The sequence below is a fragment of the Pteropus medius genome, unplaced genomic scaffold (assembly GCF_902729225.1).
Source record: "Pteropus medius unplaced genomic scaffold, Ma_sr-lr_union100, whole genome shotgun sequence".
NCBI classification, from domain to species: domain Eukaryota; kingdom Metazoa; phylum Chordata; class Mammalia; order Chiroptera; family Pteropodidae; genus Pteropus; species Pteropus medius.
In genome coordinates, this window is record NW_024348242.1 from 3,870,800 (window position 1) to 3,888,387 (window position 17,588).

Sequence of the window (17,588 nt, forward strand, 5' to 3'; positions counted from 1 at the left end):
CCGCCCCCAGCGCGCCGGAAGTGGAGTGCGGCGCCGCGCCGCACGCTGTCAGTCTCTGTAGCTCGTAGCCCGCGCAATCGCGGGACTTCTCCAGGCAGCGCGGGCATCTCCGGGCCCCTCGGGCTCCGCGGTCCGGAGGGCACCATGGACAACAAGGGTAAGTCGAGGCGGAATGGGCCTGCTGGGACTAAAGCGGAGCCGCGCAGGGAGTGGTCACTTTCCAAGCTCTGGCTGCTCGGTTGGATGTGGCTCCTCTAGTTACAGCGAATCCCTTTCGCTCGTGTATCCAGGGAACGGGCCCTGAGAGTATCCCCAGGCGCTTCTTTGCAGCGCCCTTGTCCAAAGAAGTGAGACTTTGGACGAAGTGTGCAGGTCTTCGCAGTCTTTCTTGGAGTAAGAATAAGACTCCCTGTCCTGTTGGATCTGGTACTGGAATCAGAAAATAAAGCGTGTTTGACGTGCTCATCTAGTGTGTTTATCGAGTGTTTTATTAAGTAAAATACAAAGGCAGACTTTCGTGTTAAATAAAGGGCGGTGGACCTCTCCATACAGTAAATAAGTCTGTATGTTAATAGCCTTGACTTATCATAGACCGTCTGCAAGGGTACAGGAGAAATTGATGAGGTGGTTAACTCTGGGATTCTCTCAGAACTTAGGGTCAAGGATAAGGAAGAATAACCTTTCAGTATCATTTAGTAGCTGTCATCTCTATTCTTATCAACATTTATCATTCCCCTGAAAGCCAAACACCGTGAAAAGGCAGTTTTCAAATTATGTTGCTTCTTAAAATCAACAATTATTAAGAAGCTCTCTGGCCTTGCATCCTGATAAATAAATTTGATGAATCACTTTTTCCTCTCTCCCCAGAGTTAATCGAATACTTTAAGTCTCAGATGAAAGAAGATCCTGACACGGCCTCAGCAGTGGCTGCCATTCGGACTTTACTGGAGTTCTTGAAGCGAGACAAAGGTAAAGAGGGCCATCCTCGAACACACTGCGCCCTGGGAAAGTCTTCTAGTAACTATCAGAAGTGTGGATATGACAGGTATATGCGTGCCTGTGTAAAGTAATGTCTCCCTAAGGCCAGCTTCTTAATTTCAGTCTTTCTTTTAACCTGGAGAGAGTCCTAAAGTTACCATTAAATGGACTCCTTTTCATAAAAGAAATATACGTTGAACTGAGTGGCCAACTTATATCAAGTTGACCATGAAGCTTAAATTATAGCAATAGTTCAGCTTTACAGCTGTTACTGAGCTTCTGTCTTGTGCCAGATTATGTGCAGATGCTACAGAGAACATTCCAGAATAAATTCTGGTATTATCATCATTCAGGCATTCCAAATGTAAGCATCTGAGTATAGCATGACATCTCGTATAAGCAAAATAATAAAGCTTTTTTTTTAAACGAAGGGCTGGACTAGAGACGTGTGTATCTAGGACAACCTCTACTGTCTCCCCACTGTACTTTCAATAACATCCAAACACCTAAGCCTCACCGAAGCGCTTCGCAGACCTCATCTGCCAGTGCTACTTAATTTCCTTCCCTGCCGTCCCGAGCTGAGCAGTGCTTCAGCCCTGCCAGCCTCTCTTCGTTGCTCATACCAAGCCTGCTCCTATCTCAGGGCCTTTGCATTGTTAGAGTCTGCTCCTGAAACCTTTCCTACTGGATCTTTCTGCGGTTGATCCTTTCTTACTTAAGTTTCAGTTTAAACAGCCCGTACTTCACAAAGCCACCCCTGCTAACTTTAATGTAGCTTCGCCTTCCTCCTCATCCTGCTCTTTTTGTCCTTATTACAATCTATAATTAACTTGCTTACTTCTTGGCATGTTTATTGTCTGCCTCTTTCACTAGAAACGGCGTTCCAATCAGAACAGGGACTCTGCCTGTCGTGATCACCGATGTATCTGGCATCTAGAATAGTGGCTGGCGTACAATAGGCACCCAGTAAATCTTGGTTGAATGAATGAATGAATGAATGAATGGCAGACCCACCCAGGGAGTGATACTAAAATGAATATCACGTTCCTCGTGTGATCAATGCAGGGGAGACAATCCAGGGCCTGAGAGCGAATCTCACCAGCGCCATAGAAACCCTTTGTGGCGTGGACTCCTCGGTGGCCGTGTCCTCGGGCGGGGAGCTCTTCCTGCGCTTCATCAGCCTCGCCTCCCTTGAGTACTCCGTAAGCGCCCCCGCCCTCGCGTCCCCCTCCCGAGTCCGTTTGCACTGCAAGTGTTCTCTCTACCAGAATCGTCCCCTTCCCCTCATTCTGCTCTTTCCTCCTAGGATTACTCCAAATGTAAGAAGATCATGATCGAGCGGGGAGAGCTTTTCCTCCGGAGAATATCACTGTCGAGAAATAAAATTGCAGATCTGTGCCATACTTTCATCAAAGACGGGGCGGTGAGTAGACCTCATGCATGGTGACTGGGAGTGAGGACTTTGGAGTTGGACTCCTGGGGTAAAATCCCACCTTTGCTACTTAGCTTGCTGTGTGACCTTGGACAAGTCCCTTAACCTCTCTGCGCTGCAGGTTACTCAGGGTGACAACAGCACATACCTCATTGACTTGCTGTGAGGATTAGTGAGCTGGTGTGCGTGGACTCTGCACTGCGCCTGGCACACAGCAAGCACTGTATAAACATTCATGTTATTATTACAGATGGTTGTCATTTCACACGGGCAGAAAAAAACACTAGGATGGCACGAATGAGTCTTGATTTATTAAGATCTTTCACTAAAGGAGTATTTTCATTATTGGATATGTACTAAATTAATCTGAATTAAATCAAGACAGAACAGCTCTTGTCACTGGTTAATACTGTCTGCCTTCCTGCTGAAGGTTAACACTGGACTCGGATTTTTTTTTTTCACTGCCTTTCAAATGCTGTTACAGAGGTGCAGAGCTGCCAAGTGTTTGTAAGTCAGGAAAGACAGGAGCTGCAAGTCAAGTCAGTGTCCCAGCGCAGGGGCAATAAAACGCTCTGACGTCTCTCCCACCAGCGTCCCTTTCTGCCGTCTAAGCCTGCACTGACCAGAAAATGATTTACTTGCATTTCGACTCTGAAATCTTGTCCTGTTTTATTACCCTCTTCCCAACCTTTGAAGCATGTTATTAAATAAATGACATAATAATAGGTGTGAGTGGAACTTGTTCAAAAGCCGGTTGCAGACAAAAGTATTTTTAGCCGAGTGGAAGCAAGATTATGGCCGCTGTCACAGAGGCGTCCTCCTTCCGTGCCATCGGTATTCCGTGGGTTTCACTGGCTCTAGTGTCGTTTAATGTGTGACACTCACCTGCATTGGTGCTGATTTAAACTAAACTGAGAGCAAAGCTGCTTAAATTCGAACACACAGATGAACCACCTGGGGATCTTGTTAAATGCAGGTTCTGATTCAGTAGGTCTGGGGTGGGTCCTGAGAATCTGCATTTCTAGAAGCTCTCAGATGCGGCCCAGAAAGGAGATATGGACTTGTGTCCACCCATCTTGAGTTGTGGGGTCCTCCGTGCTCCATTCTGCACAACAGAGGTGAGGTTACGTGTAAGTGTCTGCAAACTGTCCCCAGCCCACGAGTGGCTTGCACTTAACGCAAACACTGTTTATAGATTCTTAAAAGTCAGTTAACCAATATTGAAACACTGGATTTTTGGCTCCTGTAGAAAAATGAGACGATCTGGCAACAGTGGGACTATGTGACAACAGCTGGAACTCAGCCTTTCCACTTCGCTGCTGGCCCTGCCCAGCCCACTGCATTTATTATGCTCCCTGCCTGGTACCTGTAGGCCCAGGTGTGCAACCCATGTCTTAGAAATAGAAAACCCAACCTAACGGAGGCTCTTGTCCACCACATGGGTACCACTTCTGTACCTGCTGTCGGGAGAGGGGCCCCGTAATAAATCCCTCCGGCAGAAATCCTTTACGACTGGTATATGGTCTTAAACTCAGAGTACCATCAACGGTCTTTTCTCCTGATTATAGTTGATCTGTGAGAAAGCATGCAGAAAAGCTCTAGGGTCCCAGACACATGCATCAGCGGGGCCCAGGGTATGGGTGACCGTGGGAAGCTCGCCCCTTTGACGGCGCTGTCTCGGTTCACAGAGAATATTAACTCACGCCTACTCCAGAGTGGTCCTCAGGGTCTTGGAAGCAGCTGTGGCGGCCAAGAAGCGTTTCAGTGTGTACATCACAGAGTCACAGCCTGACATATCAGGGCAAGTATCTCTCTCTTTGATTATGTGCCCAGCGATAGCATTGTGCGATAGCGATAGCATTTTTAAAGACCAAACTGAGGATTAGGATCCACTGTAAGAGGAGCCAGAACATGTCCCCTGACCAGTCAGTATTGCCTGTGACTGTGTCTGTCCCCACCCCTGGATGAAAAACCATTGTGCATGTGCGGAGGGCCACAGTACAGGACCTAGGGGGTTTATTTAGTTGTTAAATCGGGGGACCGCAAGAGATTGTGTCAATTCAAAGATTTTTACCAGGGAACTATCCAGCAGATAATGAAATAAAAATTTTTTCTTCTGAATTTGCATCTTACCCAGAATCCCCAAGAGTATATAGTTTTCCTGAAACACATACTTCCTCCTAAAAAACCCAAATTCTTGTTTCCTTCATCCAGAGTTTGGGATCGGTCCTTAATCCATTAACTGAGTTTCAGGCTAACATGATTTATCACTGTCAGTTAAGTGACTCATGATACACCACTAGGGCACTTTCTCCAATTTTCCCTAATGTTCTCAAATGTCATTTTCAGTAAGAAAATGGCCAAAGCCCTCTGCCACCTCAACGTCCCTGTCACAGTGGTCCTGGATGCTGCTGTTGGGTAAGTGCCCGGCTTCCCCGAACACCAATACTCTTCCTCAGCCACTCCCAGGGTTGGTTGGGAGCAGGGTTTCCAGACTGAAGAATGAGTCCCATTCATAAACCTGAACTGGGTAGCGTCCCACGTCTTAATTGATAGCTGCAGTAAACCAGCAAGCTCGTTAGGTCTGGATCGTGTGCCAGCAGGCAGGCTGTAAGATGCTGCAGAGAATGCGAGGCGTTTACGTAGTATCACGGTGCTAAGGTCGGCTTAAGGTCAGCGTACCTGATGAGTGCTCCGCCTTCATCTGAAGACACAGGTGTTCCCAGTGGCTCTCTGGAATTCTTCGTCTCACCCATGCCACTTAAACCAAGGTCACATGTCCCACGGGTTGTCAGTGCACCTCACGAGGGAAAAGACGAGAATCATCATCTCTTGGAAAGAAACACATAAGGTAGATGATTAAGAAGTTAAGAATACTTTTAAGAGTAAGCATTTTGAAGAATTCTGCTAGTTGCTCATATTAAAAGGTAAATTGGCCTTCCCCCTACCCAAAAGATTGAGTTACGTGACACTTTTTTCTAACTTAGGTCACATCAGGTCTATACAGTGTGCCTCACGTGGTGATACATACCAGGTCGTGAAGTTCTTGCTTGTCACGCGCATGTGCGCACGTACCAGGTGGCAGTGTCAGGTGTACACCTTACGGCGGGGTCGCGATCAAAGCAGGTTTTAACGCCCCTGGTAGCAGAACTGGTAGCAGTTCCAGAGTTGTCTCATGTGTTGAGTGCTCTTTTGAAGAAAGTTACGAGAGGAGCTTAACGCAGTGAAATTGGAATCTTGGTCTTTGCAGATGGCGATGCTACTAACAAGAGCCAAGGAAAGAGCATAATTATTTTTTAATTTCCTTAGCTATATCATGGAGAAAGTGGATCTTGTCATAGTTGGTGCTGAAGGAGTCGTTGAAAACGGAGGCATCATCAACAAGGTAGGAGCATCGGTCCGCCACAGTTCCTGTTCCGGCGTAGGGACCAGAGGGGCCGAGGCCACCCACCGGCATTGTGCGATAGCGATAGCATTCGGTCCCTAACCTGCCTCAGGGCTGTGCCATCTCCTCCGATCCTTCACGGGTTCCACAGGGCCCTGCGCCGGCATCCAGCTTGGTCGGAGTTCCTTCTGCTTGGAGACCGATCTGTATAAATTAGGAGAATGTAACTTCTATTTCCTCAAAACACATTTTCACTGAAATTTGGGGTTGGTTTTTCTTTTTAATCGATCATATTTGACATCAGTATAATGTTAACATTTTTCTATCAGTTCGGTTAACATGGAAAAGTTTTATGATTGTTTTTGTCTTGTAAACTATATGTAACATAAAATTTGCCATTTTATCATTTTTAAGTGTACAGTTCGATAGGATTAATTACATTCACATTGTCGTGCAGCCATCACGTTTTCAAAACTTTTCCACCGCCCCAAACAGAAACTCTGTCACCGTTAAGCAAAACTCACCATTCTCCCTCCCATCCCCTAATCGAATGTCCTGTCTCCATGATTTTTGCCTAGTCTCAGTATCTCATCCAAGTAGAATCACACTCTTTCCTTCCAAGTTTGGCTTTCACTTAGCATGCTGTTTCCAGAGCTCACCTGTGCAGCAGCATGTGGCAGTACTTCATTTCTTTTTGTGGCTGCATAATGTCCTACTGTCAGGATGGACATTGCTTTTTCCATTCATCCACTGATGGACACTGGGGTTGTTTCTACTTATTGGCTGTTGTGAATAATGCTGCAGTGAGCACGGGTGTGCAATGACCTATTTGAGTTCCTAGTTTCAGTTCTTTGGGGTATATACCTAAAAGAATTACTGGCCCGTATGGTAATTATGTGTTTAGCTTTTGGGGAAACAACCAGACTTTTCCATAGCGGGTGCATCATTTCGCATGCCCACCAGCAACGTACGAGGATTCCAGTTTATCTACATTCTTGCCAACACTTTTTTTAATTATAGCCATCTCAGTAGGTGTGGAGTAGAATCTCATTGTGGTTTTGACTTGCATTTCCCTAATGACTATGAATCTTGAGCATCTTCTCATGTGTTTTTTGGCCATTTGTATATCATTGGGAAAATGTCTGTTTTCTTTTTTAAAAGATCCTCTTTAATGCCGAAGCCAGAATTATATATATTGTGTCCCCTGTACACTTTTTGTTACTTCCACTTCAGATGTGCTATAAGATGTCATCTTTCTCTCCTTTCTGATTCGCAGATTGGAACAAACCAAATGGCTGTGTGCGCCAAAGCACAGAACAAGCCCTTCTACGTGGTTGCAGAAAGTTTCAAGTTTGTGCGGCTCTTCCCACTAAACCAACAAGACGTCCCGGATAAATTTAAGGCAAGAGTTTGCCATATTTGAAGGGGTATTTGAGTCTAAACTGAAACCTTTGGGAAAAATGCATCGCTAATAATGTTAGTTATTCACTTCCTGGTGCTACTTTCTCCAGCAGTGGGGATACAAAGATAAAGTGGTGGATGTTGGACTCACAGAGTCTAATTCGTACCCAGTTTTTCAGTTTTTCAATCTCTCATACGGGCTGAGGAGCCGGGGAGGGCTGGTGGTGAACAGTCCAAGATTTGGAGTCAACTCTCTGGGCTCAGCTCCCATCTCTACCACTTACTGACCATGTGACCTTGGGCGAGTCTTCATTGTAAGCGCTGAACTTCATTTGTCTATACAACAGGATAATGGTATTATCAGTCACGACAATTCTGAGATGATCCATGGAGAGCTTAGCACAGTGCCTGGCACATCGTCAGCCCTCTGCAAAGGCTGTTCTGAGGGAATCCAGCACGCTGGTGAGGGGACACTGTGCCCTTGGCCCATAGGCCGCCACGATCTGGCCCACCCAGGTGACACTGCCCTCCTCGCCAGCGTGCTGCTCAGCTGGCTGCTCCCCGTTTCCGGAGGGCACTTTCAGGTGGTTGCACAGCGGCTGCTCAGGCCCAGGCCTCGGCCGTGCAGCACGCTGGATGTGGGGGCAGACTAACATCTGCTTTCTGTCTCCTAGTATAAGGCCGCTACCCTGAAGTCTGCGCACACTGGACAGGATCTCAAAGAGGAGCACCCGTGGGTCGACTACACCTCCCCGTCCTTAATCACACTGCTGTTCACAGACCTGGGCGTGCTCACGCCCTCGGCTGTCAGCGACGAACTCATCAAGCTGTACCTGTAAGCGCCGGCCCGCCCCCGCCACGGACAGCCGAGGCAGGTGGGCAGAGTGAGTGGCCTCTCGGGCCCATGTGAGCCAGTCCAAGACTGAATTTCTCTAAATCAAGATTAATGGACTAAGGACTTAAATTCTTAAGTCTTGGAGAAATTTTTATTCACTTCCGTCCTATTTAAGTATGTTCATGGTTCCTCAAAAACTCAAATTATGCTGCCGGTTTCCAGACACTTCCATTCATTTCCTATTTCCAGAAATACAGGTTAGATTATTGGCTACTTAACCGATGAAAGACGTGCCTGAGTCCCCTCCCTCCATCTTCCCTGCTCTCCGGACTGAATTTGCCAAAAGCTTCAAAGAGATGCAGGCCTAAAAAAGCAGGTGCTCCTGACTGCAGCCGGCTGCCCCTTCCTCACTGGCCAGCAGCTGCCCGGGACACACAATACATGTGGCGCCTTGTAAGAAAGGCAGAAAACACTCGCTCCCTTGGCCTCGGGCTTCCAGTGAACACGAGCCGGGGCCACCATCCCCCGGCTGGCATCAAGCCGAGTGGAGTGGAAACTACCCACAGAGCCCCAAGAGGGCAGAAGTGGCAGTTAGCGGGAGTATCCACATGGCTTGCCAGTTAAGACGCCTTCCAGAACATTTGTTACATTAAATTCTGCATCTGCAAATGATGTGAATTTTAACAGGTTTGGGACCTGAGCAACTTTTAAAAATTGTACTTGGGAACAAATTCAGCATCTTTTCAAATAAATTGCATGAGACTTTGATACGGTGTTACATGGGGACTGAGCGCTGCCCCAAGCCCCACTGTTGGCCACAGTGGTGAAGGCACCTTGTAGCCACATTTACACACTTAAGATACAGCTGGTGAGAAGAAAATATAGTTTATTCAACAGAGGCGTAATAATTTTCTTTCCCAGGGTATGACCCGCTTCCTCGGTTTTTTAGACACCCCCAAAACAGTACTAGGGACTTTTCTAAGAAAAGAAACACGCCAGCAGCATTAGCCGCCCTATGCAGGTGCTCAGTGCATCAGAGAGACCTGAAGTCCAGGGGTCAGACACCCAGGGAGGTATGGTGCCTGCAAACACGAAGGAACCTTAAACAGCCTACAATCGAGTCTACTTCAGTATCTGCGTGTAAAAAAATAAGTGTAAATTCGCCCCAGAAAACAAGCTCTTTATATAGATGACACGTGAAATAAATATTGACATCTGTTATTTACACTCGCGTGACCTCCTCAAGGCTGGCACATTTCTAGTAATAGTCAAGAGTGCGAATCCTCCCTCATCTCTCCCCCGTCTGAAACGACAGCTTGCAGAGAGACGCTTCCTGCGTGTCTGCCGACGTTCTGACGTGCAGCGAAGGCCAACGTGAGCCGCCTGCCGCGTGCGGGGCACACACGTGCGTCTCTCCTCAGGTCCGGGGATCAGCAGTCATCCTACAAATCTGCGATTCCGGAATCTGCTGCCTTGACTGACTTTTTGCCACTTGTCAACAATCCCTTCTCAAATTCTTCTTCAGTGATTTTGCCTTTTTTAAACTTTTTCAAGAGCCTTGTATCATTAAGAAGTTCCTCCATGTCCTCATCTTCAATGTCAGAACCCTAAATACAGAAGAGAACAACAAACCACTGAATTTCTCGGCAGCAGCGTCCTAAGAAAAAGCAGCAGCTCTTAATCAGGAGCGACACGCTCTCAGACCCAGGTCACCAATGTGATGCAGAAATTTGAGAGCCCCACGCAATTCCTATTAAAAAATACTATTTCAATAAAACGTGTTGGAATTCTAAATTGACTGTGTAAGTAATAAAACTGCAAACTTTACCTCTTCCCTTTTCCTTTTGTCATTCATTTTTTTCTTCTTTTTCTTTTTGGCTTTCTGCTTTGACCAAGCTTTATTTTTTATGAATTTTCTTCTCCCTTCATTTTCTGTTTTCTCTTTTCGTTGTTGCTCCAGGAGTTTCTGCCTCTGCTTCTCTCTCATTTTATCTTTAAATGGGATGGTGTCTGTGTTAATGTCCACGGGCACAAAATCTGCAAACTGCTTTCCTCTCAGTTCTGGCATCTTGGGCATCCTGAGCAGGGCGAAACCCCGAGCAAGAGCAGCAAAATCGAGATCTAGTTAAATCAAAACATCAGCATTAGCACCCAAAACAGGATTAGGAGAATCGACCCGTGAAGATTCCTAGTAATAAAATTTTTCTAACCAAATGGTCTGATGGATTCGTTTTAATTAGATTAAAATAATTACATTTTTACTAAAAAGGAATACTCAACAGCCAGTTTATTCTGTCTACTCAAACCCTAGGAAGACTTCCTGTTACATGTTTAGAAAATGTTAACCATGTTTAGTAAATGTTAACACTGACAGGTGCCTAAGATTTTTATAAGACGAAGCAATTTCATACTTGTAGAACCGTCAGCTATTGAAGGTGGAGACACGACCAGAGGAAGACGTCCAGCTCACCCTTTAACCTGAAGATGAGGCTGCACTCGTGCTTCGCGTAAGCCTGGACGTGCGACACAAAAGCTCGCATGCCCTTCTCAAACACGGCTCTGTCGGCCAGGGCCATGGCCCTGAGCCTCGGAAGGACGTCCGCGGTGCTCTTCTGGAGGCTCATCTCCTGCAGGGGGCACTGCACAGAGGCCAGTCACTTTTCCTGGCTGGAATCACCTCATCCCCAGGGGCTCCCCCTCAGAGCCAGTGCCAACAAAACCAGAGGCAAACAGTTCGTTTTAATCTCACATCAGAGGCTGGGAAGCCAAAATCCAACCCAAGTTTTTTACTTGGGCCAAAAAAGTATTTTAAATTTTTTGAAGTTTTAAAATTAGATTTTACATAAAGTCCTGATTTCTGGCTGGAAAGTATGGCAACACTAAGTCCACGTTCCCAAGCAGAGACACTCAGCTGGCGCCGAGTGGTGGCTGCGGCCCTGGACGAGGCCGGTGTCTCCACAGCCTTCGAGGCTCCGCACTCCCATTGCCAGCCTGGCCCTGTGAGTTTGCAGCCAGCCCCCAGTGTGAGTTCCAGACCACTTATGGAAAAGAACTTTTCCAGCCACCCGTCACGGTATTCCATATGAAGAGAGATGACAACTTACTTTCTGGTTAATTGCAAGGAAATTGACATAGGACTCTTCCATGGGGAGGAGGAACACCAGCGCACTGCCGCCGTGGCCGATGCGGGCCGTGCGGCCACAGCGGTGCACGAAGGCGCTGTGAACACAGGATGGGAGCACAGTCACGTGACAACGCCGGGCGGGGCGCGGGCCTGCAACTGCCAGACCCCGCAGCTCAGTCCCAGCTCTGCCACTTACGGGCCCTGAACTAGAAGAGCTGGCGGTTACATACACATCGCAAACCAGACGGGATTCCGCAAGACGGTTAATGAACTAGAAAGCTTTTGGATTTATTCCTATCTGATGATCTGACGGTCCTAACGGAAAATCTGGAAAATCATGAAAAGTATTTAAAAAAAAAAAAAAGATGCCCTGTAAGCCCTCCACCAAGAAATAACCATTATTACTGCTCAGGGGCTTATGCTTGACAGCACTTCTTCAGAAAACCTGCTTACTTTAGGAGAATAACAAATGTTCATCTGTGGTGTGACGTACTGTTTTCCTTTCAACATTCTATCATGTACGTTTCTGCAGGAACTTGAAAAATACCTTTCATTTGAAAATACCTTTTGACTGCTGTGTGACATAGAATCATTACTGACATACCAGTGATGCACCCATGCGCCTATTTTTGCCAGTTAGAATAACACCTGGCAAACGTCATTTGTTTACTCCCTCGGGATCCGTATTTCGTTAGGCGAGGTCCCAGGCAGAGGGGAACGACGACCGTGCTGTACCTTGCGTTGCTGGGAGGGTCGTACTGCAAAACCCAGTCGACTTCGGGAATGTCTATTCCTCGGGCCATCACGTCAGTGCACACTAAAATCCCGCTAGAAAATGACAAGACACGGTTCTGCGTGAGGAGGCCACCGTTTTCATCACCAGCAGCCTTAACTGACCTCGGTGAGGACAGCTGTAATACATAGGTTCTAGAATCTCAAGATTTTCATTTTTTCTTCCTCCTAAGATGCTCTAGGGCTTTAGAAATTCCCAATGAAAATAGAAGGTGAAAGGAGACAGTGAAAGGGTTTTTAAATTAGCATATTTCCACTTGAAAAAAAAAACTAGAGGGTCTAAGCTTCACAGGTGTTTAAAAAAGACAAGTGAAATTTTCCATGCCTGACTATAACGGTTATATCACTTTGCCTAAGATTGCTTTTAACAGAGCAAGGATGCTCATAATTAAGGAAAACAGAAAAATATTATTTAAATGCACAGACAGAATCGAGTTACGGTCACCGAGCTCCGCATTCCCTACTGTGCAGTCACCTGCACGACAACCTGGAAGCTGGACGTCATGGGTCGCTCCTACCTGCCCACTTCACCCATTCAACAGCTGCCATGACCCCCACCGGCCAGGCCCTGGGCCGAAACCAGGGAATCAGGCGTGCACACAACATACGGGTTCCGTTGTACTGCAGCTTAAAATCGAGCAGGGGAGTCGCCACGTGCAGTGGGGTCAGGACAGAGGGACGGGCTCTGGGCATCTGCACAGAGGGGATGTGGTAACTGGGGCAGAGGGGGCTGCAGGCTGTGGACAGGTCACCCACGGGGCTTTGGGGCAGAGGGACGGGCAGACGCGTGCAGTGGCTGGAGACCCATCTCTGTGAAGCTCCCCGACCTCTGCAACCCGCGGAAGCCCGTGAAGATCTTGTCCCGCTTGTACTTCATCTTCCCGTGGATGCACATGACCTCCGTGCCCTTCACCAGCGCCTCCAGGGCCTTTCCGTAGTACTCCACGCAGGCGCAGGTGCTGCAAGAGGGACAGAGGGCGTGGTCACTGGCCACCCGCTCTTCCACAGCGGGCGGGGGAAGGCCGTGAGCACCGACAGTGATGACCCCATCCTCTGGGAAACATGGAGACGGCTGTGAACTTCACCCACAGCTTAGCTCTGAACCTCGAACCCTCTCTGCAGTGAAAAGCCGATCTTTTGACAAAATCCCTTAAACGTGAATTAAAACCCCAAGGATGTATTTTCACTGTCTAAAGATGTTCCAGCAAGGGGGCTCTCCCTGCCCTGAGAAACAGCATTAATGCAAGCTGTCCTTCCTAACAAACAATGACGTCTGAAATATAAAGTGTCGTAAGATTTCGAAACATCCCTGCTCCTCATTTGGGGAACTGCTTCCTCCCCCATTAGTGTGACCCCTGGGCTCAGTGGACAACCTAAGTTAGACCCATCATCCTCGCCTAGGTACCTGGTCTCAGCTTCGAGTCACCCAACGACATAAGGGAGCAGGGCCATCGCAATGAGGATGTGCCCTAAACACGTGGTCACAGCACTCTCCGGGGTTCCCGGACCCCATCTTCAAATAGGGCTGGGCACCCCACTTTCTCCGTGGGGTCGGTGAGTTCCCAGTGCTACATCCTGCTAGTAACGTTCACTCCCAAACCTCTTTTATTTGGAGGGATTCCAACGCGACATCAAGTCCATTTGCAGATGAGGGGACTGAAGCTTAGGGAGAGGCAATGGGGAAGCGGCAGAGCCAGAGCCAAGGTCGGAGTCCTGCAGTGTCCCTCCCTCCAGGCCAGGCTGCAGGATTCCAAGCCAGGCGACTCCTGTCTACGTAAACACCTGTGTCTTATGTACCCGTGCTAAGTGACTGCTTCACAGTTTCCGCCACAAGTCACACCAGTACATAATAAAGCAGTTTTACACACTGCAAGTCACGACCCATAGATCCTGACAGCAATCTGGGGGGTCCTGAAATCAATTTAGTGAGTTTGGACCAGAACAGAAAACATCAGAAATGCAGCCCGCCGCGCCGAGTGCGGTTTTGTGAACTCCATTTTGCATTCACGCGTCGAGAGCTAATGTACTTTATTGGTGGACGGACAGGTGAAAAAGAAAAAAAAACCTCAGGCAGTGTCGAAAAGCACCACATCTGTCCTGTGTCTTGCATTCCGACAGCAGGGCAAACCCCCCTGTGACAGACACGGGGCTAGCCGATCGAATGCCATTCCCAGCCACCTCCTCCTCTGCCTCCTCACCACAGAGGATGGGACAACTACACACTCACTCTCTCCACCACTCTTGATGTGAGGGGCTGCGAGTGACCCACCGCCGGCCCATAAAATGGAAGCCAAGCCAGCCAGGGAGGAGGGGTTTCTGAGAAAGCCTCCTGCTCTTCTGATTCAAAGGGATAGATAGGGCTAACATTGCCCTCCCCACCCCCTCTGCCTTTCCTCTTTTATCTGCTTTCAGTGCAGACAGGACAGTGAGTGTGACAGTGATCATCTCAAAAGTATGAAGTGACAGACAGGATGGAAAGGCCAGGATAACTGCAGAAACACTGACCCTGATGTTGCCGGGACATAAACCAAAGCCAGACACTGCCCACCTCTGGACTTTTACAGGAGAAAAATAAGTCCCTCCCGCTTGAGCCACAGAAGTTGGGTTTTGGTTATTTGCAGCCAAAACCATTCCTAACGGAGAGAACCGCCCTCAATGGAACCACAAGTCCGAGTGCCACACACATCTGTGCTTTCCAGGTGCGGCTGGGCCCCGACTCTTAGCAGAGTCCAGAGCACTCATTACCTGAAGAAGACCAGGTGCTTTTCCTGCTTCCGATTGCGAAGAAAATGTACCAGCTGATTAAACTTCTCATCCGCCTTACACACCTACAAAATAAAAAGGAAAACTAATAAAAACAAATTGATTGACAATAATAATCCCCATAGCTATTTTCAGTTTCAGCCTTAAATTTTAAAGAATCTACTTTCTTACATGAATAAGACACTTTTGTCAGAATGTCCATCAGTCTACCTAACTCAGGCGCGTTCTGACAGGCCCGGGAACCCAGTGCTTCCGGTGCCTGTACCCAGCATACCCCACACATGTGTGCTAAGAACATACCGCCTGGGGGTAGGAGATCCACACAACTGTCCTTGGGGACTATGCTTAACACACATTTATGCCCACGTTAACTTATGCAGTCACCAAGTTTGACCACCCATAACAATAGTCCTGCTCGGTCCCCAAATGTATTTTAAAATATACCATGGGTATCATTTTACAGATTTACTTTCCTAGAAAACTATAAGCTAATTCCTAGAACACTCATCATTACTAATTTCTGCTTGTTTTAACTGCAAAAAGTTAACACATTAGTGAGAACACTGTATACTATATTGATGAAACAGGGAAAATTAAGAAAAAATTAAGGAATCATTTTTCAAGTAAGCAGAAACACAAAAACCTAATACGTTACTAAAACAACTATTACAGTTGATCATGCAAAAGGAAAGACAGAACTAAGCTTATTGAAAACAGTTTAAATTAAAAAAAATAAAGATTTTTCATTAAATTGCCTTAGCTGAAACACTTGTTTGATTTCTTCTGGCTTTACCGATATAACTGGCAGGTAAAAACTGTGTATATTTAAGGCGTGCAATGTGATGATTTGATACATGTGCACAATGAAACCATACTCGAGCTACTCAAGGTAGCCAACACGTCCATCCTGTCACGTGGTTAGCTTTTTTTTAGTTTTTGGTAAGAACACTTACGATCCACCCTCCTAGCAAATTTCAAGTACACAACACCCTCCTAGCAAATTTCAAGTACACAACACCCTCCTAGCAAATTTCAAGTACACAACACCCTCCTAGCAAATTTCAAGTACACAACAGTGTAATTAACTGCTGTCACCAAGCCGCGCCTCAGACTCCAGCCGTGAGGACACAGAATCGCAGGGAACAGTGAGAACGCCGTCGGGTGCTCACCATGTAGTAGTTCTCCAGGCGGGACGGGGTCTTCTGGGTGCTGCTGGCCGCCACGCCCTTCTCCCGTACTGAGACCCGCACAGGGTTCCGGAGGCCAGCCCTCACCAGGCTCTCCACTTCCTGCGTCTGAGTGGCGGAGAAAAGGCCCGTTCTTCTTTGCTTTGGCAAAAACTCCAGGATGGTGTTAATGCTAAAAAAAAAAAGGGGTGGGGAGGGGAGCCTCATTCATCGGCATAATCCAGAAATCCTGCATTATGATACCACGCAGGTCTTTAGAAGACAAAGAGAAACTATCACCATATTTACAGTAGATACTGAGAGGTGGGACCATAGGTGATTTTCATTTCTTCTTATATTCTCATTTTCCCAAGGTTTCTCCAAAGAAGCCTATAATTATACTTTCATAATGTGAGACAATTAAAAGCAGCGAGTGAAATTATGAAACAAAACTTGAGACTAAAACCCACTAAACTGTATTCTTTAAGTGGGTGAATTGTATGAGATATGAATTATATCCCAACAGAGCTGTTTATTTTTTTAAAAATCTTAAAGAAACCACAAAGGAAAATGCACCTTAAGGAGAATGAAGAACTGGAACTTAAATTGTGTACTAGAATTTGAAGGACCAAACCACCTAATGTTCCGAAGTTCAAAGTCATGAGGAAACAAGGGCGTTCATTCCCTTTGGGCCTCCCTTCTCCACCCAGAGCCACCCAAAGCCAATAGAGCTCCCGATCCAGCACCTTGCCTCAAACCCCATGTCCAGGAGTCTGTCCGCTTCATCCAACACCAGGACGTCCAGGGACTTCACGCAGCTGGCCAGGTCCAAGCCCTCGGCCTTCCTCCGGAACATGTCCTCCAAGCGGCCTGGAGTCGCCACCACGATGTTCCCACTTGGAAAACAGTTAACGTTTCCCACTCTCTCTGATCCTGCGCACATTTCTGCTTCCAGATACCGCCCCCCAAAAGTCACCCGGCTCCCAGGGAAGAGAGAGGAGACAGGAGCCAGGGAGGAACGCTGCAGGGTGGGGAGCACGTGGGCTGCGGGGGGGACGGACTCCACCTCTGGGCTGAGACCCAGGGCGGCCAGCGGACTCCAGACTCCAGCCCATCAGCCACGTCTGGCCTCCGCCTGTTTCCATGACATTCTATTGACAGGCGCTCACGCCCCTTCATTCACGTGTGGTCTCTGGTGGCTTCCACACCACAACAGCAGAGCTGAAAGCTGTGACAGACTGTGTGGTCCACAATCTAAAATATTAACCATCTGGTCCCTTACAGAGAGGTTTGCAGACTGCTGACCGAGAACAAGGCACTTAGCCACGTTAGGCCCCAGGTAACTAACTTGTCTACAAAATGAGGACGCTAACCGAAGTAGAGATACTTTCACATAAAGATCACAGACTGGCAGACTGAAAACCCAGTGTGGCCGCAAACATTGGCTGACCTGCAAGATTTTTAAAAATGTGAATTACATGCCAATGGTTAAAAAAATCTGGAGATAACACAAAAATCTAGAATTCCATATTCTTTTTAATAACCCAATACCGAGCCAGAGTCCTGCACAGCAGCTACCAGCTGGAATCAAGCATTCTGGCGCCTCCCAGCCAGCTCTTCCCCAACGCCCCCCAACCCCCTTCACGCCGTTATATTATCCTGACCCCAACCTGACCCCCAGAGGAACCAGTTTGTGACCCCTACTGGAAAGC

The 17,588-nt window shown here is 47.5% G+C and overlaps 2 protein-coding genes and 1 long non-coding RNA gene across 5 annotated transcripts in view; 1 reads left to right on the forward strand and 2 right to left on the reverse strand.

Annotated features, from left to right (window-relative positions):
• The first annotated feature begins 2 nt into the window (after positions 1 to 2).
• EIF2B1 (eukaryotic translation initiation factor 2B subunit alpha) lies at positions 3 to 9,858 on the forward strand. Of its 2 annotated transcripts, none has more exons than XM_039879267.1 (9): positions 3 to 157; positions 868 to 969; positions 2,044 to 2,180; positions 2,285 to 2,401; positions 4,099 to 4,211; positions 4,760 to 4,828; positions 5,720 to 5,795; positions 7,072 to 7,197; positions 7,871 to 9,858. In XM_039879267.1, the coding sequence occupies exons 1-9, from the start codon at positions 145 to 147 to the stop codon at positions 8,033 to 8,035; spliced, it is 918 nt and encodes a 305-aa protein (XP_039735201.1). In that variant the 5' UTR covers positions 3 to 144; the 3' UTR covers positions 8,036 to 9,858. The 2 variants fall into 2 exon arrangements, with proteins under 2 accessions (XP_039735201.1, XP_039735203.1); XM_039879269.1 differs by lacking the exon at positions 3 to 157 and adding an exon at positions 349 to 399.
• LOC120616019 (uncharacterized) lies at positions 2,700 to 6,801 on the reverse strand. Of its 2 annotated transcripts, none has more exons than XR_005656441.1 (2): positions 5,442 to 6,801; positions 2,700 to 5,210 (listed from the first exon to the last, which is right to left on the reverse strand). It is a non-coding gene; the product is annotated as an uncharacterized LOC120616019 (long non-coding RNA). The 2 variants fall into 2 exon arrangements; XR_005656440.1 differs by having other exon boundaries at positions 2,700 to 5,241.
• Positions 8,904 to 17,588, reverse strand: part of DDX55 (DEAD-box helicase 55) — a 12,931-nt gene continuing 4,246 nt past the window's right edge. Inside the window, exons 6-14 of the mRNA XM_039879266.1 lie at positions 16,623 to 16,772; positions 15,880 to 16,069; positions 14,693 to 14,775; positions 12,775 to 12,906; positions 11,891 to 11,983; positions 11,136 to 11,250; positions 10,502 to 10,670; positions 9,860 to 10,152; positions 8,904 to 9,638 (exon numbers count right to left, since the gene is read on the reverse strand). Of these exons, the coding sequence (XP_039735200.1) occupies positions 9,474 to 9,638; positions 9,860 to 10,152; positions 10,502 to 10,670; positions 11,136 to 11,250; positions 11,891 to 11,983; positions 12,775 to 12,906; positions 14,693 to 14,775; positions 15,880 to 16,069; positions 16,623 to 16,772 (1,390 nt within the window). The 3' untranslated portion in view covers positions 8,904 to 9,473. The remainder of the gene's footprint in view (positions 9,639 to 9,859; positions 10,153 to 10,501; positions 10,671 to 11,135; positions 11,251 to 11,890; positions 11,984 to 12,774; positions 12,907 to 14,692; positions 14,776 to 15,879; positions 16,070 to 16,622; positions 16,773 to 17,588) is intronic.

Coding starts and splice junctions, on each gene's coding strand:
- EIF2B1 (XM_039879267.1), top strand. Junction 2,402..4,098: donor CTTTCATCAAAGACGGGGCG/GTGAGTAGACCT, acceptor CTCGGTTCACAG/AGAATATTAACTCACGCCTA. Junction 4,212..4,759: donor TCACAGCCTGACATATCAGG/GCAAGTATCTCT, acceptor TGTCATTTTCAG/TAAGAAAATGGCCAAAGCCC.